Genomic DNA, 26,407 nt, shown 5'->3' on the forward strand with positions numbered 1-26,407 from the left:
TTAGTTGGCAACCTTCAGTCTCGAAAGACCATGGTATCGCGCTCTGAATGGTGGTTCTGGAACAGCGTCTAGTGTGGCTGAAAAGGCCGATTCGGGAGTGACAATCCCTTCCACACCGGGAGCAAGTACAGTCTGTCCCTGGTCTGTCTCCCTGGCTATGGGCCTTCCTTCTTTGCCTCTTAGCCTCAGACTGTTGGCCAAGTGTCTCTTCAAACTGGGAAAGGCCATGCCGCACAGCCTGCCTCCAAGCGGGCCGCTCAGAGGCCAGGGTTTCCCACTTGTTGAGGTCCACTCCTAAGGCCTTCATATCCCTCTTGCAGATGTCCTTGTATCGCAGCTGTGGTCTACCTGTAGGGTGCTTTCCTTGCACGAGTTCTCCATAGAGGAGATCCTTTGGGATCCGGCCATCATCCATTCTCACAACATGACCGAGCCAACACAGGCGTCTCTGTTTCAGTAGTGCGTACATGCTAGTAGTGCGTACATGCTAGTAGTGCGTACATGGACTCAATAAGGCTGTGGTTAATTTCAGAAAGGAGACTGAAGAAATGAAGAAGACGAAGACTTGACAGCCCAGTCCTACTTAAACTCCCTGTGCTGTGATGCAGCAGTGTCAAAGTGGCACCCACTGAATCCCCCAGGGGCATTTCAGGTCCTCTGGAAGCTTCCTTGGGGAAGGGAACATTTGTCCCCTTGCTCTGGGATAAGGCCACTCCAGTCCAATGGGTCTAATCGGACCTGTGCCAGGTCCATAGGTCGATGTGGATTACCCCACCTCTGCCCCATTACATCCCTTCCTGTCCTGTCCTGTCCTCCCCCCTCCACTGCTTAGCATGGAGCTTACTTGACCTGGTGCACAATGAGGCCTGTACTGGTTCTGGCAGGATAGTGCAGACCTCTTCACTGGTGATAATAACTGCTGTGCTGTCACAACATGCTTTATGGCATGTTTGTGACAGCCTGCATCAGTGGAGCATGCACTCCACTAGCATTGGAGGGGGATAAGATTGGGCCATAAATGTTGAATTCAAAGAAACTGGAGACAGAATCCTCCTAATTTTAAGAACTAAGGGCCCAATCCTATCCAATTTTCCAGTGCTGGTGCAGCTGAGCCAATGGGGTGAGCACTGCATCCAGTGGTGGGAAGCCAGTCACAGAGGCCTCCTCAAGGTATGGGAACATTTGTTCCTTGACCCCAGGGCTGCATTGTGGCTGCACCAGTGCTGGGAAGTTGGATAGGATTGGACCTTTAGTCATTGTTTCTCAATGTTTGAACATGGTCCACTTACTCGAAGTATAAGTGGAAGTAACCGGTGATGACATCATTGCCAGTTACTTCTGAGTTGGGAGGCCAGATGTGACAAGATAAACACCAGTAAGAGGCTCAAGGTGGATGGGAGGGCTTTTTCAAGCATGCTTTGGAGCTTTGCCTACTGAGCCGAGCCTTTGCCTGAGCCAGGCCGAGCTGTTTGTTGCATCACATTCTGTTTCCAGGGGTCCTACAAGCACCACCAGACACTACCTCAAATACCACGGGTGGTACCTGTACCACTGGTTGAGAAACACTGAACTAAGTCATCATGAGGTACATCATAACAATTTCATAAAAGTACCTGTAGTGTCTGTCAAAAAATGACTTATACAACAAGAAATCTTTTTCCTATAACTGCATTTTGCCCAGAAGTTAATCCTTCCTACATTTGTTTCAACTTATACCTTGCTTTGTGTTATGGGATACTCTGAGTGGCTAACAATCATCATATGAAAACAAAAATCAAGTACAGTATAATTAAAACCAGGAACATACAAAATCCACAGCCAACAATGTTCAAAAGGAGCAATGAGACTTAAAATCTGACTCCTATAGCATTCTCTTCACACATGAAGAACTACTGTATGTGCTGTGTTGTGTTCCCAGTGAATCAATAAGAGGACAACATAAAATTTTTTAGCACTAGTTGTATGCTGAACTCATTACGATGTATGATTTCGTTGGTTTTAGAGACATATATTGGATACTTTACTTTTTCAGCATTGCAAAGGATAGCAAGTTCTTTTAAGTTCAGTTTCCTTGAGATTCCATCAGTGTAATATTTGATCTGGTGCTCTAATATATTGGTCACAATCCAACATATCCAGCACAATCCAAAGCATGCCTATTCAAGGTCCCATTCTATCCAACTTTCCAGCTCCAGTATGTAGTGCATGCCCCATTGGCATGGCTGCTGAAAAGTTGGATAAGATTGAATTTGATATGCACTTTCCTGGGAGTAAGTCCCATTGAACTCAGTGACTTTTACTTCTGAGTAGACATGCATAGTATTTCGCTGTTAGTGACCTTTTCCCTAATAAGTGTGTTTAGGATTACGAACATGCTTAGGATCAGATGATTTAGGCATGGCTAATTCTGTGTTGGACTGTAGCCTCAAGTTATGCATGTATAACTGTGCCTGTGCTCACATGCACAGGTGCGTGTGGGTACTCTCAGTTTTAAGGAATCTGCCCTTGCATATAGTTTATATTAAACAGAGTGAGAAGATCACAAATTTTGCTTCCTGTTCAAAGTAATTCTATCTGGTCTTTAGAAGTATGTCAACATTTGACCAAATCCTGTCTGATAAAGAACATGGCTGATAAAGAAAGAGAGACCCTTACATTCCCATGTGCTTTTGTAGCAGTAAGCAAACTACTCAAAGGTTCTAATCTCATTCTTTGGCTCTCAATTGTAAACTTATTTTTAGTCTTCACTTCAACTCCTTCACAATAGCAAAGCTCATCATTAACAAGCCGATTCAAATGCTTAGAACTTGCCAAGAAATTTTATATTGGCAGAAAAAGGAGAGTTATATAGCAGTAAGTTCTTAGATTTCTCTCTCAAACCATAACATTAAAAAAAAAACATTTCTCATTTGTAGACATTTAAAAATAACCAATTGATGGAAAAAGGAGATTGTATACAAATATACAGTTCTCTAGAATCTAAAAGCAATGCTGTACATTATATTATATTATATAAAACATTATGTATTTATACATTTATGATATATGTGTTAAATACAAACATATATATTATATAAATATTTATATCAATCATGCAAATATAATTATAGTTGTTGAAAATAGGTATATACATATTGGTAATCAGTATTACAGTACAGGTGGAGCCTACTTATCCACATTAGTTCCACGATTAACAAAAAAACACCTTGTGCTAAATTCCATAGAGTTACGCAAATACTCTGCAGCCTGACACTTCCGGATGGAATGAAACTAAGGCAGCTGTTATCAATGCCCTCCCCCTTGCCAGTTTTCCTGCTTCTTTCACAGGTGGGATGCTGAGCTTTTAAGAGTCCAGTCCTGTGCGTTTCTATGCAGAAATAAGCCCCACTATAGTCAATGGGGCTTACTCCCAGGAAAGTGTGGATCGTTTTGTTTGTGTCCCATGCAGCAGGAGAGCCTGCACCATGGGGGGGGGGATTTAGCAAACACTCCCTGGGTTTTTTTTTAAGCAATCCCCCCTCCTGCCTCCCCCTCTGTTCTCCAAGAGTGTTACTCCAAGAGTGTTACTGTTCCTTCACAATGGGAACCTCTTCCATGGCTCCAGGGCTATTTCCCTGCCTGGTCAAGGCAGAGCCTTTTTGCTGTGTTTTGAGCTGCCTAGAAATGGATGGAGATGCCAGTGAAGGGCAAAGGAGGCAAAGGTGTGTGTGACTTTCAGTTCCCCCCACCCCATTTGAGTTGAGACAAATAAAAAGGAAGATAAAAAATCCAAGGATAAATAGACTGCACCTGTAGTTTTAAATTAAATAATAAGTAATATAGTGCTTCAATTAACTACATGAAATCAACATACAAGTGTTTTTAGTGTTTATTTTATCATGCCCTACATTTTTCTCAGATGTCCAACATTTTGAGGAACCTTGTCCTTTTTTGTGGTTATGACATCTGGTCCCACCGCATACCACTGGACACCCCCTCAAGTACCATCAGTGGTACAAGCATCACTGGCTGAGAAACACTGGCTTAAGGCAAACCTGATCTTTCCACCAAGCTTCAGATTTTCCTCACTGTGTATTTCTTTTTTTAACTAAAATATTCATACCCCACCAGTATGTTTTATGATGATGATGATTTTGCAAAAAGAAAAACAAAACCCACTGGTCTTTCCCATCATTTCCCCCCCCCCCATCCTTCCATGTGTCCCTAATCCAGTCCATGGATGCACCTGCAAACCTGATCTTAAGGCATAGGATAAACCTGATCTTTACCTTTTTTACTAAAATATTCATAACCCACCAGTCTGTTCTATTGTTGATGATTATGATTTTGCAAGCCCCCCCCCCGTCTTTCCCATCACTTTCCCTGCATCCTTCCATGAGCCCCTAACCCAGTCCAGGGATGCACCCGCAAACCTGATCCTAAGGCTTAAGACAAACCTGATCTTTACCATGACCTTCAGATTTTCTTCACTGTGTGTTTTTACTAAAATATTCATACCCCACCATTCTGCTTTATTGATGATGAGGATGTGCTGATGATGAGATGCTGTGAGATGCAGGAAGCTGGACTAGATGGGCCTTTGGCCTGATCCAGCGGGGCTCTTCTTATGTGATGATGATGAGATGCAGGAAGTTGGACCTTTGGCCTGATCCAGTGCCAGTGGGGCTCTTCTTATGTTCTAATGACGATGATGAGATGCTGTTGTATTGGCAACCTTCAGTCTCGAAAGACTATGGTATCGCGCTCTGAAAAGTGGTTCTGGCACAGCGTCTAGTGTGGCTGAAAAGGCCAATCCGGGAGTGACAATCCCTTCCACACCGGGAGCAAGTGCAGTCTGTCCCTGCACAGTCTGTCCCTGAGATGCTGTGAGATGCAGGAAGCTGGACTAGATGGGCCTTTGGCCTGATGCAGTGGGGCTCTTTTTATGTTCTGATGATGAAGATTTTGCAACCCCCCCCCCCCGTCTTTCCCATCACTTTCCCACACCCTTCCATGAGCCCCTCAGCCACTCCAGGGATGCCCGCGCTGGGCGGTCTCAGGCAGCCCCAAGACCCAGGGCAGGTGCGATGGCGATGGCAGGAGGCGGCCCTGCCTGCTGCTGCAGCTGCGCTCTCTGCTGACTCGGCGCCTTCCTCCACGCGTCCCTTGCGGGGCTTTGTGAGCGAAGCCAGCGACGGGGTCGGAGTGCAGCCAGCACCCCGTGCACAGCGTAGCGAGCAGGCAGGCAGCGCGAAGAGGGAGCGGGGCTGCTGCAGCTTCAGGGCTCCAGCGCGGTGGCGTAGCCGGGGGGCGTGTGAGCGGCCCCTCCCCTTCGGAGCCATTCCCGGCGGGGGGAGCAAAGCGGAGGCTCCGAAGGGGAGGGGCCGCTCGCACGCTCCCCGCCACACTCAGCTCCCCGCCCCCCTCCGGCTACGCCACCGCTCCAGGGCGACCCAGGGCGGGCCCGCTCGCAGCGCGCGCCCCAGACCGGCACGTTCCCCGCCTCCTCCCTTTGCAGCTGCGAGGGAGCGCGGGCGGCTCTCCGCCTCCCCTCCCGGCCCTGCGGCGCGCGCACCCGTCTGCACACAGGCAGGCAGGAAGGCGAGGCAAGGCAAGGCACCGCTCGCCAGGGCTGCCCCTGCCTGCTTCCCACCCGCCTGCCGCCGCCGCCCCGGCTCCCTCCCTGGCCGCGGGGGAGGCACAGACAGCGCCCAGGCGAAAAAAGGCCACCCCCTTGGCAGCGACATGGGTAAGTCGCCCCAGCCCTGCCTGCCTGCCGGGCAGCTCTTGGCCTCTGCCACGCGGAGGGGGTGGAGGTCGGGGAGGGGGGGTCCCCAAGGGTGCACCCCGACCAGGTGGTCCCCTTGGAAGGGACGTGCTTGCGGGCAGGGGGGGGGATTGGGCCATGATGCTCCAGCCAGCCTCCTCCCAACCCCTCACTCAGTGGATGCTCTGCAGCTTCAGAGGTCGCCTCCCTTTCCCCTGCTGTGCCCTCCTGTGTTGGGGGACCCTCCCTGCTGCTGCCTCCCTGGGGTCCTCCTCTGGGGGACCCTCCCTCCTGCTGCTGAGGTCGGACACACAGGAGAAGGAAGAGGACTTCATGCAACTTCCTCATCTGCACCTCCCTCCTCTCTCACTCAGGGCTGGAGATTAGGGGTGGTTGGGTGGGGGGTGCAGTGGTGCTTTGGTAGCTGGTGCTGGTGTGCACCACCCAGTGTGGGGCGGGAGGGGCACGGCCAACCTCTTAACAAAGGTGCAACTTCATCAGGCATGGCCAAGATGCTCGCCATCCATTTAATTTTTATTTTTGCCACAGCAGGAACCAGTAGATGGCGGTTTTCAGATGTGGTCTTTGGGGTGGTTGACGTGGACGTGGTGTGCTGAGTTGGTTCTTGGTCACGCCTGTGAGCTGCACTTGGAACACACAGGGCTGTGCCTAAAGCAGAAGGACCCCCTCCCCAGTTTGACCAACATCACAGTCTTTCTCTGAGATTACCGCTGGCCCAGCTTCATGCAGCTCTTGTGATGTTTCCAGTGCATCTGTCATGCCCCATGAGCTCAGCTGATTAGCAGTTGAATACATTAAACCTCAAATAGTTTGTCTTAATGTGAGCTCCGTTTTCCAACTGTCAAGAGGACAGTTCTCAATTTGGTGATGTTTGCCTCTTTTTTTCCAATTTTGCTTTTGGTTTTGCCAGTGTCATCAGGCTGTTTCTGCCCAACGTGCATAAAAGCAACAGGGATCAAATGGTACACCTGTGGGCTGGGCAGAAATGGGCTAAAGGCAGGTTTTTGTTGCGGCAGCCCATGGTAGAGGTAGCCAGTGCTTCCCTGACCACTCCACATTTACCTGGCAGGGGCAAAATTTGCTGCTGCTATGCCATGGCAAAATGGGGAGCTGGATGGCAGAGGGGGCATCTATCTGCCCTCCTGTGTGACCCTGTTGCTGCTGCCGCCATTGCTGTGTGGCAACAAAATGAGAATGAGATGAGGAGCAGCAGCTATACGCTGCCACTGTGGCGGAGGAGGAGGATGCCTACTTGCTGTGGCTGTACTGAGGTGACAGCACAACGAAGCACAAGAGGGAGTTTTAGGGACTTGATTTAGATTTAAGGACTTTGTATGCTCCACCTACCAAGCCCAAAATATGGATGAGAAAGTTAGAGTGGGCTTGAAGCAGGGCTGGCTGTGAGATCCCTTCAAATGGGATTACCATAGAGTTTCTCTCTGTGATAATTGCTTGAACATTAAAAATCCTCTTTCTTGCCTTTTGTAGATCACTGTCTTGTCAAGATAAGTAAACTATATGGTTAGTTCAGTTATATCACAATCCTAGGCGTATCTGCTCAGAACTCAGTGGAACTGAATTCACTGAGTGTACAATATATGATTGCAGCCTAAGTGAAGCAGAAATAAGATAAACAGAAGTTTGCTGGACATTTTCTGAAAAAATCTTTATTGGTCTTAAAAGTATTTGGATGGGATCTTGCTAACTCAGCTTTTCTAGGGCCTGACTCTTCAAAGTGCTGATAGTATTAAAGTTCTTTGTACTGCTTTTCCAGCTGAGTGCATGTACTATTGCAGATGACCCAGGTTTGTTCCTTGGCTCGCAGGACTACAAGCCCCATACCTGCCACAAAACGGCTTCTTGAAAGGACTGCTAGTATTTATGGAAAAAGTGATAGCTAGTTATTTCATATACATGCCATAAAGAGATGGGTGTAATCTGAAGTAAACTACAAAGCAGCATTGCAAATGTAGGCCATATGCTCTGCATGGCCAGATTCTTACCATTGGCAGAAGTGTTTTATGGGAGAAAAGGTAGTTGTGTTCTGAGGCACATGCTTCTGGTAAAACAAGTACAAATCCCAGCTGGGAACTAGGATTTCCTAACATTTTTGGCCTGCCTTCCTGACATTTTAACAAAGGTGTGATACGCAAAAATTCAGCAGGTGAAGATTTTCCCATATATAGATACATGGATTGTTGCTGTTGCATTGGTTGTCTGAAATAAGAGGTGGGGGGGGGGAATGAGAAAGATCTCACTTGCATTTTTTAAAAGTCTGGTTGTCTGGAAGAGATGACAACTGGCTAATTGCCATCCTGTTTAATTGGCATTCAGTGATGGTACTAAACAACAACTTGTTGGGTGAATAAAGTGGAATATATATCCCCATGTTAGAAGCTACTAAGGTAGGGTTGATAAGATCAGATCTGAGATACTGGAGCAGTCAGGCCAGTAAACAGACATGGGTGGGGAAAAATGCAAGCCTGGCAGCAAGTTAGCAGTTTGTAAGCATACAGGGTACACTGGAACTAAAGGGCGAAAACAAGCAAGTTGAATGGAGGCAGATCTTACTGTAACATACAGTTGCTAACCAGTCTTTCCTGCTTCCTTTTTCAGTGACTGGCAACCTGGGTCCAACGAGGGCCAGGAAGTCAAAGAGGTCTCAGCTGATACAGTAGATCACATTACGTACTCTCTAGAATCCCAACAGGCAGAATCTTGGAAGAGACACTGAATACTGGCTGGGGTAGAAACATTTTTGGAGACCAGGATTGTGGCAATTTCTGACTCCTTCCAAAAATGTTGTGACTGTGGCTGGGGCTTCAAGTGGGTGATGTGAGCAGTTCAGAACAGCCTGTGGTTCTCTAAGAGGCCACCTTGTATCTCCTGATACAGCCAGCATTTGATACAACCAGCATCCAGTGGAAATTCCACTTGCTTACCCTGGTGGGGAATTGGTGCATGCAAGGTGTCTTCAGTGAGTTGAAAAATTCCTGAGGTACTCTAGGAAGCCACTGCATTTGCCCCAGTCATACCTGGTGGGCTTCTTAGTGGTAAAAACAGCCCAAAAAATATCAGCAACTTGGAGATGTGAAGTGGGACCACTTCAGGAGGCTTACTCACATGTTGCAAACTGGGAGTGCACGTTAGGTCTCCTTGATATGCCCAGATTGAATTGTGGAAGGTATACTGACTTCCATGATTCATTCAGGCATTTTGGCAGAGCAGAATGAGTCCATCCTCTGTTCTGTGCCAGTATTTTTTAATATAACGAATTTGTACCACTCATTTTTAAACAGTGTTCGCAAGTGAGTCTGGATACTACTCTTTCATCATGGGAAGCAGTATGTTGTAATTGAAGCTCTCATTGGGGGAAAGAACTAAATCCTTATGGTTGGCAGTAGTATCTTTTGCTGTCCGTACTTGCAAGATTATGTCATGGTTGCCAGAGGCAGGTATTCTGTAAACTCTCTCCCTGCATGAGCACACATTTTTTTGTTCATTTAAAAAAATGCTTTTAATCCAAGCACTCTTGTTACTTTTAGCTGTCAGTATATGGGCCCATCTTTCCCCTCCCCTTTCTTGTTTTGTGTCCTCCTTGGCTACTCTAACATGACAGTCTTAGATGTGTATAGTGCTTTTGATTTCAATGGGACATTCTTCCAAGTAAGTATGTAGAATGGCAGACTTGGTTGCAAAGTTGCACCTGATTTCATGTGCTTTGTGGGTGCTGGATTGCAAGTTTTTTGGCAAAAGGAGCCATATCTCACTTTAATCTGTGAAGTGCTATGCATATTGCTAGCAATGTAGAAATGATAAATCTTGGTAATGATATTAGTGCCATTAGCCTGAGTACATTCTAAGGGGCAATTCCATTGATTCCATAAATTAAAAATAGCTTGCCCTTCCCTCTCTCCTCTTCTACCTTCCACTGTTATTCAACTGAAATACATTGTATATAATAGGGTGGGGGGGGAGGAAGGTGTAAAATAAATATTACCTTCTCCTCAGGAGGCAAAATAAATATTACCTCTCCTGTTACCTTCTCAGCTGTGAGTGATTTTGTGAGCTTTGCTGGAGAAGCTTTATTAATCCATACAATGCTGACAACCCACTCTTGTGCATCTAAGCTAGAAAGTGTCTTTTACCCTGCAGACCTGCCCTAGCCATTAGTTCTGCTGTTGTGATGACATGGAGTGTTCCTGGCCATGCCAACTCCCAGAATATGTTGGCCCCTATAAGGGAGGAAGTGAAATGCTGATGTGTCTGGAAGCAGAATATAGAACATGAAGGGCTCTGTGTTGTTGGCAGAAAAGAGATAGGAACAGAAAAGTAGAAGGCTGGTGAGCTGAATGTAGTCCAGCCTAGGGTATGCGGATGCCAAGGCACAGTGACTCCAGAGACAGACTAGTTAAAGAAATGTAGATAGGCTAGACCGGGGTGTCAAACTCATTTCACGTAGGGGGCTGAGGTTAGCATTTATAGTGCCTTCCGAGGGCCAGAAATGACATCGTTAAGCAGGAAGTGACACCATTAAGCAGATAGCCAGAAATAAGCACTTCGTTCTCACATAGAAACGCATTAGCAGCAGATGACAGAAAATATGCAAATCTTATTCATAATTTCAAGATAGGAGAGAGCCCAATTATGGGTGCCAGAAAAATTGCCTCCAGGGGCTGCTTTTGGCCCATGGGCCTTACATTTGACACCCTTGGACTAGACCAGAGATTTTCAACCTTTTCCATCTCACGGTACACTGACAAGGCACTAAAATTGTCAAGGCACACCATCAGGTTTTTGATAATTCACAAGGCACACCATGCTGCCAGTGGGGGCTCCCATTTCCCACTGGGCCTACTAATAATCAACTTTCCCCAAAATTCCTGTGGCACACCTGTGAACGACTCGCAGCACACCAGTGTGCCATGACACAGTGGTTGAAAATGACTGGACTAGACAGCTGAAAAGCAGGAAGAAACACTCATCCTTTGAATGAAGACTTGATAGAGAAGACAGAGAATTGAGGGTAAGAGGGCTAAAGAATAAAGAGGAGCTGAGAAAAAAAATTGCATAGGCCCCAGGGACAAGAGAGTCTTGTGATGATAGCAAGAAGAGTTATGTGAAGCCACAGTAGCTTTGTGTGACACTACTCGGTCATACTTGGCAAAGTGTGTGGTACCTGGCAAAAGGTGATAAGACAGTTTTGACTCTGTTGCGGTGCTGGCACAACCTCTTGGTTTATTTCACAATGACAGCATAACCAAGGCATTTCACTGATTCAGCAGAGTCCGCTGGTTCATCAGAAAGTATTGTGCTGTCTGTGGAGGGGAGGTCACGGCAGGGGAGGGGACAGGAGTTCAAGAGAACAAAAAAGACCTCCATTTCATTGTCCCTATGTGGTTCTGTAGCCACTCCTGCTGTTCTGGAGGAAGTCACCAAGATGAGAATCAGAGCTTGACTGCCTGAGTAGCTGCACTTGTTTTCTGCAGCAAGCCCACTCCAATCTGTGGATCAGGCTGATCTTCTCTTTTTGAAGACAAGCCTTTTATAACATTTTTAAAGCTATCAAATGATAATGACTTTCTGTGCTCAAGAATTCTAGCATAAAGCTTGTGGCTTCCATGTTAATCTTCCTGTCTGCTCTTTACAGGGTTTATTTTCTACACTTTATAACGGAGAGCCTGAGAAAGACTGTATTAAGGATGATTTTTTTTTCACCCACTACTAGATGTTCTTTGTGAGCCCCTATCTGCTTGGTAAATTGTGTCAAAGAATCAAACACTTGCTTCTGTGAGGGCTAAACTGCAAAGTCAGTTTTATAATGAAATGTTTCAAATGTTCTGCACATGAGGTGGTCAGGCAGGCAGTTTTGTTTCATATAGACCCCATAAAAATTCTTATTTTAATAAAAAGATTTATGGCGATCTATTTACATAGTGGTGTGTGGGTGCTTTGCTGCTTTAATAGTTTTGCTGTGTATAAAAGACTTTTTCTGGCAGAACTAAAATGCTTCTTTTGCCATTTTTGCTTGAGAAGATAGTTATTATTCACATGTATATTGTAAAATGCCTAACTCAGGGGTCTCAAACATAAGGCCCAGGGGGCCGGATGCAGCCCATGGAAGCTTTTTATCCGGCCCTCAGGCTGTCAGCTGCTGAGCAGGGCAAGTACAAATGCTACAAGTACATGCTACATGCTACAAGTACAGCCATGTGAAAATTGGGCTCTCCCATATCTTGAAATATGATCAAGATTTGTATATTTTCTCTCCTGTCATTTGCAGCTAATGAGCTCTTAAGTGAGAAAAAGTGCTTTTATTTTTGGTTATGACCTGTTTAATGACATCACTTCCGGCCCTCAGCAGGCACCATGGTATGGTATGAAACGGCCCTTGGTATACCAGGCAGGCATTTGGTATGAAACGAGTTTGACACCCCTGGCCTAGTTGTACCATTCATTTGCCCTCAGTTATGAAAGAGTTTGTGTCCAAAATGCTACAAAGCTTGTATCTTACATCTAAGACAGGATAGACTTTCTTACTGTCCTCCTATTAGTAAAAATTGCCAGCAGACAACTGGGACAGAAAAGCTTCTATTCAGACCATCAGAGTGACTCAAATAAGTCATATTGTTGTGGCAGGTGGGCCAGTATTTTTTCATGAACTCATAACTTTTATGGACTTATTCCCACGGACACAGTACAGGTCCAGGCTATTTATACACAGATTTTTTATACATGGATTTAACTCAACACGAATGGCCACTGCAAATGAAAAGGAATGTGCTGATCCCTGGAGAACGGGAAAAATGCACCCCTTTAAAATCAGTTTAAAAAACTGAACAGTCCTTTAACTTTAATGAGGGGGGGGCAGCTGGCTGACAATCCATCAGTCCTTCTCTCTCCAGCGGACCCCTCCCTTCCCCCTGAGCACGTGAAAGAAAGGGGATCACTTTGCATTGGTGAAGGGAGGGGCTGGGTGAAGCACCTTTCTTTCTAAGCACTTGGAGGAGGACTGATTGATGGATTGTCTTCTTAATGACCCTTATCTTACATCACAAAGGTCAGCAAGGCTGTTTTTAAATCACTGGAGCAAAGAAACTTTGTTTTTTAAATTGATTTGCTATAGTGCATTTTTTGCCATCCGCATAAGTGCTTGGAACGCAAATAATGACATCTCAACCTGTATGTGTACTTTGGGGTCCATGGCTGTATTGTAGTGGTTATGCATCCAGTCCACAACAATCTTTCTTGCCAGAATTTAAAACATTAAAAGGTTGGTTAAAAATGACATTTTACTAGTTTGACTCGTTTTTTGTCTAATAAACTATACACACTGTCATTGGTCCAGATCTGCATTTCTCGGTGTGCTCCTAGGAATGCACATTCCTTTGGTGGCAAGGCCAAATAGGATTGGGCTGCAAGGCTTCTCTTCAGGTGGGCTATTTTAGGTTTTGCCTTTCAAAGATGATGTTCATCAGTTGCTGTTCATCATTCAGATTATCCCTTTTATCATAAACTTTTCAAGGTGTTTATTTTGATTACTGTGTTACTTTGTTTTTTATAATGTTACCGTTTTGCCACCCCAAGTATTTCAATTGTAAGACAGGGTTTAAATGCTAAAAATAAATACATTTGGTGATTATGATAAGAATCATTTATACTGTAAGATGCTTTAGAGAATTTTCAAAGTGCTACTTTTATATTGTCTCAGTCAGTATTCATAATGGCCTTTTGAGTACAGCTAAATACAAAAATCTCCTTACTGAAGGTGGAGGGATTGAAACTATGAAAATAGTGGCTTGCGTAAGGCTATATTGTGAATTTGTGGTTGAGATGAGATTGGAACTGGGGTCTTCTAAGCCTGAGGTTCAGAACTTCATCTGAAGTTCTTTTGTGCAAGCCCCATTGAAATGAATCTCATCACAGGTAGGAATGTATTCAAGAACTTTGAGGTTGCGCCCGTAAAATGATGTACCTCTATTTCCATCATATAAACTCAGATTTATGTATTTTATTTTTAAAAGCTTATGTATGCTCTTCTGCAAGACTCAGGGTGGTTCCCAACAGTAATAAAATCACAAACTGATCCAAACAAAATTATGAACAACAACAACCTGATCCTCTATTGTATCCATAGTACAAATAACAAAATCAAGTTAAGTGCTATCTGGCTCCAAAAGCTTTCTTCAACAATCAAGTATTGGTTACGTGTCTGAAAGTATACACCATAGATCAGGGGTGCTCACACTTTTTTGGCTTGAGAGCTACTTTGAAACCCAGCAAGGCCCGGAGATCTACCGGGGGGAAGGAAGCGTCTGACAGACACCCCCTTTAATGTATGGAGCCCCTGCTGGAGTCTAGTCAGTTTCGTCAGTTTTGTTGCTGCATGCCTGAAGAGCAGCTAAAGTGTCAGTTTCAGTATCAGTTTAGTGTCAGCTAAATATGTCAGTTTCGTCACTAGACAAAACTGACATATTAACAGTTTGGAGAGACAGGGCTCCGCAATCTACTCATTTTGCCTCGCGATCTACCGGTAGATCGCGATCTACCTATTGAGCACCCCTGCCATAGATACTTGCTTGGCATGCAAAGGAAGAGTATTTCAAGGTGATGGTGCTGTTATTGAAAAGGGCCTTCTTTGTGTGACAAGTTGGGCACTGAAAGCAAGGCTTCCAGTAATCATCTGGAGGGTACAGGGAAGAGGTGGTGGTTCTTCAGGTACCTGATCCCAAATTGTTTAGGGCTTTAACAGTTAGAACCAGCATCTTGAATTCAGCTCAAAAATGTACCAGTAGCTTGTGTACCCAAGCAGAGTAAGCATAATGTGCTCCAAGTGAGCTGTCCCAGTTAACAGCTATCCAGCTGTGTTTTGCACCTGTTGAGGTTTCTGGATGGCTTTTTCATGTTAGCATTCACTGAGAAATGAAATATTCTATTTCTTTAGTTACATTGATATTGCAAAGAGCTGGCATAGCATAGTGAGTGAAAAAGCAACACTGAAAATCAGAACTTTTATATCTTTTGAATCTTGCCTCTGCAATCTTTTGGCAAACCACTCTCTCTCTCAGCCTCAACTGCAATATGAAGATTAAAAGTGCTCAGTGGTGGACCTCCCCAGCCCCGCACTCAGGGGCAAAGGTCTGTGATGGCCCCCCAGCAGGATGCCACCACCCCCATGCACAAATCTGCCCCCCAACTCACCAAAACATTGCAGAGCCTTGCGCAACTCCAGGACACATCAGAGAAGCCTCCTGAGGCCTTACTGACATTTAAACTGTGCTTCCAGTAAACTGGAAGCATAGTTTCTGACCACATTAGGCGCCTCAATGAGGCTTCCGTGCAGTCCCAGAGGTGTGCGAAGCTCCATGCCCTGGGCATTTGCCCCATTTACTTAATGCAGGTCCACCACTGGAAATACTTTTCTTACAGGGTCATTGTTTTATTTTGATGCAATGCTCACATGTGAAGAGCTTCGAACACTTAAAATGACTGTTGAAATGCTTGGTGCTGCACTGGCCTGTATTCAAAGCAGCTCAAACTCCTTGCCTGGCTAAAATAACCAATAAAATTTAAGTACTGAAACGGCACAAGAAGCAGCATTAGTATTTCACAGCAACTATCAGAGATGCAAAACCAGGTAGAACAAAACAAGGCTTTGCTTGTGCTCAGGCAGGAAGTTAAGGAAAATGGTGCCCTTTCTCAGAAATGGTGCTCTGCAAACTACTTACCAGAAGGCTTCATTTCTTGTACCTGCTCACTATACTTCTGATAACAGACAAATTAAAATGTCTGAGATATATATCTCAAATGTCCTCTGTCCCAAATATTAACATTTAACCTTGTTCAACTCAAAATGCAATCCCAGTTTACAAAATTAATTGCTGGCAAGGGGGGTTGCATTCTCATATACTGAACTGATGTTTGATGTCAAGAGAAAGACTGCATGATAGCAAACCAACCAAAATTAAATCTGGATAAGACAGAGGTGGTCAGGAGCGCACTGACTCAATGATGGTATGTGAGCCTGTCCTGGATAGGGTTGAATGAACAGTTCCATAGTTTGAGTGTGCTTTTGGGTCTGACTTTGCTCCTTCCAGGTGTTGGCTGTGCTTATCAGGATTGGGGTGGTGGTGGTGATGGTGGGGAATACTCATGATTTCACACTATTTCAGGTAGTGATGCCCAAAATCTTGGCCTCACTCTTCCCCAGTACCTCCCCCCATGAATTATCTCATAATTACTTGAGCAAACTCTCCAAGTAGCTACTCCACTGCCACCAGCCCAATATCCAGTATTGCTAGAGGGAGTCCCTGGACCTAAATGTTCTCACACATTTAGCACCAGGACCCACTTTTTATAATGAGAATCTGTCAGGACCCACCAGAAGTAATATCCCGGTACGATCAGGAGTTGCATCATCAAGCAGGAAAATGTTTAATAATCTTGGGCTGCAATCCTACCCACACTTACCCAGGACTAAGTCCCATTGAGTATCACTGTTAAAAGCATATACATAGTAACTTGTTAAAAGTACAGGTCTGTAACATTTCCTCAAATGTAGTCACAAACGATGGTAGTGTCAAATCTGATATATTAAAAATTGAAATGAATTGGGACCCACCTGAAATTGACTCGCGACCCACCTAGTGGATTCCAACCCACAGTTTGAGAAACACTGCCCTGGGCTAAATCCCCCTTCCTATGATATAGCAGTATTTAAAGATTTCCCTTTAACTTCCTCACAGTACCCCCAATAAAGGGAAGGTAACAAACTTCCAGATACCTCAAAAAGAAACCCAGACAAGGAAAAATAGAAAATGTATTAAAATTCATTAACCTTTATAAAATAAGAAAGGGCTTGTATATAATCAAGGTATGCAGTCAAATAAGAGGACTATAACTATAAGAGCCTCCCAATCCTACAGGCTTCTCCCAAGTAAAACCTTTTGTGAAACTCGGTGGTGTAGCTAGCCAAGTTGCTGCCCAGTGCCAAAACATTCTGTAGCCCCCCTCTGCAGCAATGATATCAAATTTAATTAATTACATTGGGTCTTTTTATTCCTTAAAGTGAGTGAGAAATGTTAGCTAATATTTTAAAATAGCAGGCACTTGTTGAAAGTGCTTGTTGCACTTTTACAGCGCAATCTATTCATATCTACTTAGAAGTAAGTCCCATTATATTCAATGGGGCTTACTCCCTGCTAAGTGAGGCAAGGTAGGAATTGGGATTGCAGCCTTACACAGTTTGAGAGGTGCAGGAGGGGGCTGTAGACAATCATAAGAGCCAGCAGCTTAAGTGGAATTGAGGAATTATGTGAATAAATGATGAGGCCCAGCCACGTGCTGCTCAGTGTTCCTGCTGCAACTTGCCTCCCATGCTGCAGAGCCTTGCATGCTACCCTCTTCAGGTTGCTGCACATGCACAGGTAACCTATCTCAGTCAGCCAACTTGGAGCCTCTGCATGTCTACTGGGAAGCAAGCCCAGTCTAGTCAATGGGGCTTACTCCCAGGAAAGTGTGGTAGGATTGCAGTCTCGGAAGGGAGCCCAATCCTCTGCCTCTCTACTTAGAAGCAAGCCCCACTGGCTTAAATTGCCAGTCTGGGTGAGACAGTGGCGCTGCTGCAGCCATGCCAGGAACTCAGGAAGAGAGAGGAGGCTAAGAGGGGGACAAATAGAGAGAGGAGGTGTGGAGAGCAGAAGAGAAGCATGGGGGGGGAGCGATGAGCAGCAGGTCCCGCTGCACAAGGAGAACCCCCTCCTCAGTCTAGGCTAGGTCTCTGGAGGCTCCCCCTTCCTGCCTAGCGGGGGCTCCACTCACACACACCCCATGTCCCAGCATTGGACAGCCCCCCCTCTCCTCCCAAGCACACTTCTTCCTCCCTCCCTAAATGCAGGCAGCCCTCCTCTGCTCCCCACACTCACTTGCCATGGAAGCCACGTAGGGCTTCAGGGGGCAGTGTGTCCAGCAGGACAGGCAGGGGAAGTGACAGAGGGAGGGAGGCCTGGCAGGATGAGTGAAAGAAAGGTGTGCCTGTGCCTGAATGAGCGGGTGGACCGGAGAAGTCTCAGCTGTAGGAGGGGACGGGCCAGCTTCTCCACAATGCCTGCGGCGACTGCTGCGGTCCTTCCCAATGTGCGGCAGCAGTAAAGAAGGCCAATTCTATGCTTGGGTTCATTAGAAAAGGTATTGAGAACAAAATGGCTAATATAATACCGTTGTACAAATTGATGGTAAGGCTGCACCTGGAGTATTGTGTCCAGTTCTGGTCGCTGCCTCTCAAAAAAGACATAGTGGAAATGGAAAAGGTGCAAAAGAAAGCGACTAAGATGATTACTGGGCTGGGGCACCTTCCTTATGAGGAAAGGCTATGGCATTTGGGCCTCTTCAGCCTAGAAAAGAGGTGCCTGAGGGGGCACATGATTGAGACATACAAAATTATGCAGGGGATGGACAGAGTGGATAGAGAGATGCTCTTTACACTCTCACATAACACCAGAACCAGGGGACATCCACTAAAATTGAGTGTTGGGAGAGTTAGAACAGACAAAAGAAAATATTTCTTTACTCAGCATGTGGTTGGTCTGTGGAACTCCTTGCCACAAGAGGTGGTGATGGCATCTGGCCTGGATGCCTTTAAAAAGGGATTAGGCACGTTTCTGGAGGAAAAATCCATTTCGGGTTACAAGCCATGATGTGTATGTGCAACCTCCTGATTTTAGAAATGGGCTATGTCAGAATGCCAGATGCAAGGGAGGGCACCAGAATGAGGTCTTTTGTTATCTGGTGTGCTCCCTGGGGCATTTGGTGGGCCACTGTGAGATACAGGAAGCTGGACTAGATGGGCCTATGGCCTGATCCAGTGGGGCTGTTCTTATGGAGGTGAGGGCTAGTCTACCCCCCCTGCACAAACAAGCAATTCCTCCCAGCTGCAGGGAGGGGCAACACACAGTTGAGTGTGACTGTTGCCCCTCCTCCCTCCAGAGTGCCTGGAACTGCCGGGGCTGCTGGCAGCTGCCCAATTGTTGTGCACAGGCGCTGTTGCCTTCAAGTTGTTGCCAACTCAGCCACGTTGTTGCCCCCACCCACCCTGTAGCCCGGTGCATTTGCTACCCCCTGTACCGCCTTAGCTACGCTACTGGTGAAACTGCTGACAAAAGCAACAACAACAAAAAGATTTAAAAAATTAACATAATCAGATTCTAACCTCACTTTTCTGACTAGCCAGAACCAAATGAAGTTTCATTATTTGCTCACAGTACAGGAGTGAGACTATCTCTCCCTGAGATCTTATTCATCAGGAAGGAGAAAGTGTCCCTTCTCTAAGGAATTTATCCTCCTACTAACGAGGCTAACCACTCTCACATGAAACTTTTACACATGAGGAACCCTAAATTAATACAATACAGAAGAAAACAAAGCCCACATGAAACAACAGTTTCATGACAGTACTTTTGCCTGGCTTTGGCTGATGCATCAACTGTGCCCATAATTGGTTGACCTAGCCATGGTGAACCATGTCTGAGGCTGCAATCCTAACCACACTTTCCTGAGAGTAAGCCCCATTGAACAAAATAGGACTTACTTCTGAGTAGACCTGGTTAGGATTGTGTCCTTCGTTATTTAAGACAGAGTGGATAGAGGGAAGTTTTTTCCCCTCTTGCACCAGGGGACGTCCGCTAGAACTGACTAGCAAAAGAGTTAGAACAGACAAAAAAGAATATTTCTTTACCCAGTGCATAATTAATCTGTGGAACTCCTTACTGCAGGAGTTGGCAGCTGGACTAGATGTCTTTTAAAAAAGGATTGGACAGATTTATGGAGGAAAAGTCCATTACAAATCCTGATGTCTGTATGCAACAACCAGATTTTAGAGGTAACCTATCTCTGAATGCCAGATGTAAAGGAGTGGCAACAGGATACAGGTATCTTTCTGGTGTGCTCCTGGAGGCATCTGGTGGTCCACTGTGTGATACAGGAAGCTGGGTCCTTGTTCTGATTGGGTAAGGCTCTTCTTAAGTTATGTTTATATCATGACTGGATTATTTCAGTGTGCACTGCTTGGAGCTGCCCTTGAAGACCCTTTGGAAACTTTAACTAGCAGTTGCTTGGGATTATCAGTATGAGACAGCTTGATCATGTCTTGCCATTGTTATTTTAGCTGATTGGTTGCCAGATTGTTTTGGGGGCCCAATTCAAGTTACCAGTTATTGTCTTCATAATCCTGTGCGGCTTAGGATCAAGACACTCAAAGGACCACTTTTCTCCATAGATCTATCATCTATTAAGATGAGACATGGAGGCTTTATTGTGCATCCCACTAACTGTTAGTATATTTTTGTATTGATTGTGTTTTCTGTTGATATTGTAAACTGCCATATTTCCTCCAAAGGGAGAAAGGGGGTTAGAAGTTTTTTAATAATAATGTTCTACTTGAAAACAACTTGTATCAGTGCTTTCTGCGTGCTTCAATGCCTTACAGAGATGTTTGTCCTGGTTTTTCTCCCTGGATACAATGAATGTTAGTATCTTTCTTACCCTCCTGTAGGTAGTTTGCTTCCAAGTTGTGAGATAAAAGGCAAAGTGATATGCTAGCCATGGGAAAAAGTTATGTGACCCATATCTTTCTTTCCAGTGAACAGAAGTACTGTAATTGGTTCTTCCTGCAGGACTCTGGGGCTTCCTAAAATGAATGTTCTAAAAGATACTTGGACTATTTCTGATATTACTCCCAACACTCCAGTTCTGAAAGCATATGGCTAGAAGTAAATACATTACTTTCAAACAGGTGCACCTGTAGTCACAGCTAAATACATTTAAAAAAATTATGACATTTTAACAAATTTATCCTACCTTATTCCAAGGAGTGTTTTAAATATGCTACCCTTGCATAATGAAAGCGCAACAATAAAAAGGTAACAATCTGCACAAAACCCTAGAAGTGCACAAATCAAACCTTGTTTGTAAAAGAATCTCATAATCCTTTCATATAAGCATGTCATATATCTGGATGGCAGGCCTTGATGCAACAAGAGTTTCATGTTTGTTTTTTTAAGCAAGGTACCAGTTTGGAAGAACTATGGAAGTCATTCCATTTCACTCTCTAAAACTACAGTATGCCTCTATATACCAGTTGTAGGAAAGGGTATGCCTTTAACTTCTTGGAGACTTCTCAAAGGCATCTGGTTGGTCACTGTGAATGAATTGGGTCAGCAGAGCTGTTACATTACTTTTCTCTTGGGATTGTGCCTGGAATGAAATGAGTGGGCTTCTTTGGATTACTCACTGGTGCCACTTTTCTTCAAACGTTCCCTCTTCCCATTTGTGATCCTGGCCTATTTGCTGCCCGTGGCCAGGACTGCAAAATGTTCCCGCATCAGGCACCCAGACACCTAAAGAGACACTTCCAGTTGGAAGTGATGTTTTTAGGCCTTATGAGAGCCAGAGAGGCCCCTGTAAATCCAGTGGCTCTGTAAATGCAGTGTAAAGACCTGTAAATGCAGTGGCGGACCTCCCCAGCCCCGCACCACAGGGCAAAGATCCATGTTGGCAGCCCCCGTGGGATGTTGTCATGCAAAGTTTGCCCCCCCCCCAATTATCCGGTGCACGACGTAACCTTGCATGACTTCAGGACGCGTCGGGGAAGCCTCTCTGAGGTTCCAGAAAACCAGAAGCACAGTTTCTGACCCTGTTGGGAGCCTCAGAGAAGCTTCCACGGGGTCCTAAAGGCACACAGAGCTCTGTGACTGGGTCATTTGCCCCACTGAATGAATGGAAGGTCCGCCACTGTGTAAATGTCCTGCAAATGAAAAAAGACCCACTTAAAAAAAAAAAAAGGCAGTAGGGAAGGAGTTAGTGGTGGCACCCCTTACCAGGTGGTGCCCCAGGATATTTGTCGTCATCCCCCCCCCCGACCTCCTCAGGTATTCCAGTGCCTCTTCCCCCAAATTCTATCCCCCAGACTTTTGTTTCTCTTTAGCAAAACTATTGATTTTAGATGGTGAATGCAGTTTTTAAAAAATATATAAATAACTGTCATTGATGTGAAGAGGACACTATGCATTTCATCAGATCATTTGATTTTTAGGGTTAATATTTCTAGAGCTGATGTACTGAATTCCTTTTTCCCATGCTTCATAGATGTTATCCATGGTTACCTTTTTTTGAGACAGGATGTAGAAACTGCATTCTTTGCACCGCCCAAGAAAGTGGCCTTAGGGTAAGTATTTATTCAGTAAACGCATCAGTTCTGTCTGACAAAAATAGCTTGTATTGGGCTACATTCTGATAAGACTAGAAGCTTTCTGTAGAGAATTTTGAGCAAATGCTTTCAGTACCTTTTCTTGTACTGTTTAGCTACCCCCACAAGGAGGGACATATTAATGAAATCATTAGAAGCCTCCCTAAATTTTTGAAGGTACATTTCTTTAAATAAGGTAGAGTTAGTCAGAAGTTACTGTTGATGTGAATATGGGATTGGTACTAGTATCTTAAGCCAACAGCAACAACTGTAAAGTGATGTGTAAAGCTACTTCAGAGAACCTGTCCACATTACATAAGAGAGGTGCTTATCTGCAAAAGGGAAGACGCAGGAAAATAAATGGAATGTGAAACCAAAGCTATGATGAGAAAGAAGAAAAACAATGTAAAGAGAAACTTATTAAGAAAATAATTTAGTGGAGTAGTAGAGGAACATAGTAGAGTAATCAAAGACCAAACATAAATCAGAGTAACAATAGAGCAGAGACAACTGGAAGGAAAGTTGTTGGAAATAATTCACAAAAAAGACCAACATAACAAGTGTCTCTGTTTTGTTCTTTAATTTCAGACCAGAAGGAATTTGGGAGCACTTGTTCTTTCTTTCTTTCTTTCTTTCTTTCTTTCTTTCTTTCTTTCTTTCTTTCTTTCTTTCTTTCTTTCTTTCTTTCTTTCTTTCTTTCTTTCTTTCTTTCTTTCTTTCTAAAAACCTCCTAAATAAAGTTACATTTATAAGTACATTTTGGTAGATAGAAAGCTTTGGAATATTATTTTTATTACTAGATTTACTTTGCAGGGGTCAGATGAATTTTGTTTCAGCTCTGTCCTGAGTACCATTTCTAAAAAGATGTTATTGGAAATGCTGAATGAAAATGGCAAGCCAATTTCATAGGCAAGAACAATATTGAAACAGCACCTTATTGTAGGGTTGTGGTGGTGCTTTGCTGGTTCTGGACCCCCTAAATTAAATATTGGGTTCTCCAGCATGGTTGGATTGTGAAACTAAACTACTGTTCTTGTTTCTTATTTCTCAAATTGTTAAGAGGCTGATGTTCCAAAGGAGTTAATCTGTTTTAAGTTGCAAGTTCCAATTTATGTCTGTGAAAATGGTAAGAGGATCAAAGGCCTAAAGGCAATTTGGAAAAGATTGTAAACTATGTGAGCTATGTGTAATATATAAAATATAACAGCTTTGAAACTGTGCAGATATCCTGCTGGTTCTTTGTGTTCCTTATGACAAATATGTGCAGCTCAATTGGATTAGAAGTTTGGCAAACTCATGAAAAGAAGTGGTAACGTTTATGAACTCAGTTCCTATGGCTATCTCTTCTTCTTACACAGTGCTCCAGTACATAGTACAGGTGGGACCTCCCCTGGATCCATGTTAAGCCAGGACTTGGCCCGACCTGAGCCCTCCAGAGGCAACCAGAAGTTTTAGGTTTTTTTGGTTGAAATGGCCATTCTGAAGCCTGCAGAGGCTGCAGGAAGTTTTCAGGCAGCTATGGTCACCTCCAGAAGGCTTAAAGGGGCCTAAACAGTTGATTTCATTGTCCACAGTTTTCGGTATCCACGGGAGGGGGGGGCTGAGAACGGATCCCCCACGGATACTGAGTCCCCTTTTGTACTATACTTTGGAGGTAAATTACATGATTGCCACTTCACCTGGGAACAGACCCCAGAACTTGGAGGATATTCTGATAAAACAAGCAGATATATTTAAGAAACAGAATTTCACAAACTAAATGGAGTCTGTGTAGGCTTTGAGATTGTAGCAGTCCCTCCCCATACCAGTGATCCATACTTGTGTCCCACTCCTGTTGCTTCTGTTGCTGAAGGCCCTATTCTGCCTTCTACAGGCAGCATCATGTGCTCTGCAGTTACTTTTCTTCCACTGATTTAGAAAGTGAGAGAGTGTTCTTTTCATTAAATAGGATTGAAAAATGTAATTTTCCTAACTGTGGGTGCTCCTAACTTATGACATTCCTGGAGGGGGGCAAAACAGTGTCTTCAGGTGCCCAGATGCCCGTGTAAAGCCACCCCCCCTTATGACAAAATCAAATGAAATTAAGTAAATTATTTATGGGCAGCCCAATCCTAACCTACACTGGAGCAGGAGGCCGACTATACTGTGTTGCATCCAGAGCAGGATTGGGTTGGTTGGCAATGCAACTAGAAGTAAGGGGAATTAATTCCCCTTACCGTGTCACACAGCAGCTGCCTCTATGGGGCTGTTTAAGATATGCACCACCTGGTGCAGGTCCTAGTGACTGGTATAAGGCTGGGTTGCCAGGGAGGGGGGCCTAAGTGCTGGATCCTGGTCCCACCCCCTCTTGGGTCCAGTCCTCCCACTGGCCCACCCGCCCATGAATGCTTACTCAGAATTTAAGTTCCATTTGTTCAAAGGGGATGATTCCCAAAGAGGCACTGCTAGGATTGTAGCCTCGGTGCCATAAACATGGAGCGTTTGGAACTGAGGTATGTCAGCTCTCCAGGGTATTCTTTTTGAAACTGTTGTTTTGCTTTGATGAGCTTGTGCTCAAAGCCAGACTCTACCAATATATTTTATTGGTAGATACCTTGGGTTTGCACTATGATGTACTGAAGCCTTATATAATTGTAATTAATTTGCTTAATGTTACAAGTAAAAGAGACACTTCAAAAGTGGATATTGTAGAGGGAGTATATTGCCAGATTAATAATACAGGACCCACTCATGCTGTATGATTTAAATAGGAATTTTTGTATTGATTTTAACAGGGAGCTTGCTTAAAAATCAATAGTGTTATATGAACCATAGTTGTTTTTCTCAGAAAGAAATCACAAATATAATACTTGAAAAGACGGGCAGCCCAATCCTGAGCTGCCAGGGGCATGCGGCTGCAGCAGCTCTGAGAACAGTTGCCGCAGCATCCTGCGCGCCTCAGCCTGCCACGGGTCAATGGGACGTGTGCTGCGTCCTGCAGTTGGGTGGCACTCATGGGGGCCTCCTCAAAGTTTGTTCCCTTACCTTGAAGCTGCATTGCCCTTATGTTGGTGCTGAAAAGTGGGTTAGGATTGTGCCTTTACTGCGTTAATGCACTGGAGCAGCCCTAAAATGGGAGGACGAAGCTGTTGTACTCTCAGTTCTCTCAGAGACTCTCTCTCTGTTGTACAGCTCATTCATCATACAGTCCATACAGCCCATTCATCATACAGCCCATCTCTTACAGCCCATTCTTATCCTTCCTCTCCCCCCAAGCAGCCAAGTCAAAAATATAGCGGGGGGGGGGGGCGGATAGGGAGGTTCAGCAGGGAAAGGGGATTTAAATCACTTTACCCTAGTGTAAGCCTCTCATTCCACAGTGGCTCTCCTTGGATCCTCCTTGGATGGGAACCAGTGTGTGCCACTGGATCCACCTCCTCCTTGATCCTCCCCACCCCCATTACACCCCCTCCCTGCCCAGTTTCTCCCTCTCTGCCCTTCCCCTGCCCCCCATCTTACCATGCTTTCTACCATCTTGCTATCATCATTGGGAAGCCAGGGACCAGCTAGAGTATGTGGGAAAGGGATGCACTACTCAGCATGCTCAATGTGTGCTTTATGTGCACATCACAATAGTTTTTGGCATTGGAACTCATGTTTCGCATAGGATTGGGCTGTTAGTGTGCATTTAGTTCTTAAAGAGACAATATGTATTTGGTGGATTTCAGAAAGTTTCTACTATTCAGGTCCTCCTTTGTTATCTGCAGTGGTTCTGTTCCAGGACCCCTACAGATAAGGAAACCAGTGGATACTGAAATCTGTGAGTTTCAGGGGCCCTGTAGTCCTCCAGAGGGGAGGGGAGCTGTGTACCCCTTGCCTCTGGAGTATGTTCTGAGACCCGGGAGGCTGTGTGCCTCTGGGAGGCCTTAGAAGGACACTTCTGGCTTACTGTAAAAACCGGAAGTGACGTTTTAAGGCCTTAAAAGGTTTTTGGAGGGCTGGGGAAGCCCTCCCTAAACCTGTGGGTCAGACCCACATGGACTCTTCCCAGCCCTCTGAAGACCTTTTAAGACCTTAATATGTCACTTCTGGGTTTTAGGAGGCCATTTGTGGCCTCCCCAACTCTCAGATCACCCTCTGGAGGCAAGGGGAGCACAGCTTCTTTCCCTGGGTCTGACCCACTGGTTTGGGGACCCATGGACAATGAGATCAATGGATCCCGAATCTGAAGATACAGCGGGCCTACTGTATATCATTTTGGCTTTATGAGCTAACCCCAGAATGTAACTCTCACATAAGATGCAGGCCAACTATATTATTGTAGTTGTTTCAGTGTGCATTCCCCCTTTATTCAATAGCAGTTTTGTTCTGAGAACAAAGAATAAAAGTACAAAATATACAGCATATTTTTAGAAACCTCC

General features: G+C 44.9%; 1 protein-coding gene across 3 annotated transcripts in view; it reads left to right on the forward strand.

Moving 5' to 3' along the window:
• Nucleotides 1-5,484: 5,484 nt before the first annotated feature.
• The window catches only part of RAP1GDS1 (Rap1 GTPase-GDP dissociation stimulator 1), a 109,938-nt gene continuing 89,015 nt past the window's right edge, over nucleotides 5,485-26,407 (forward strand). For all 3 annotated transcript variants that reach the window (XM_066632848.1, XM_066632850.1, XM_066632849.1), the window contains exon 1: nucleotides 5,485-5,728. In XM_066632848.1, the coding sequence (XP_066488945.1) occupies nucleotides 5,725-5,728 (4 nt within the window). In that variant the 5' untranslated portion in view covers nucleotides 5,485-5,724. The remainder of the gene's footprint in view (nucleotides 5,729-26,407) is intronic.

This window comes from Tiliqua scincoides, chromosome 6, assembly GCF_035046505.1.
Source record: "Tiliqua scincoides isolate rTilSci1 chromosome 6, rTilSci1.hap2, whole genome shotgun sequence".
In the NCBI taxonomy this organism is placed as follows: domain Eukaryota; kingdom Metazoa; phylum Chordata; class Lepidosauria; order Squamata; family Scincidae; genus Tiliqua; species Tiliqua scincoides.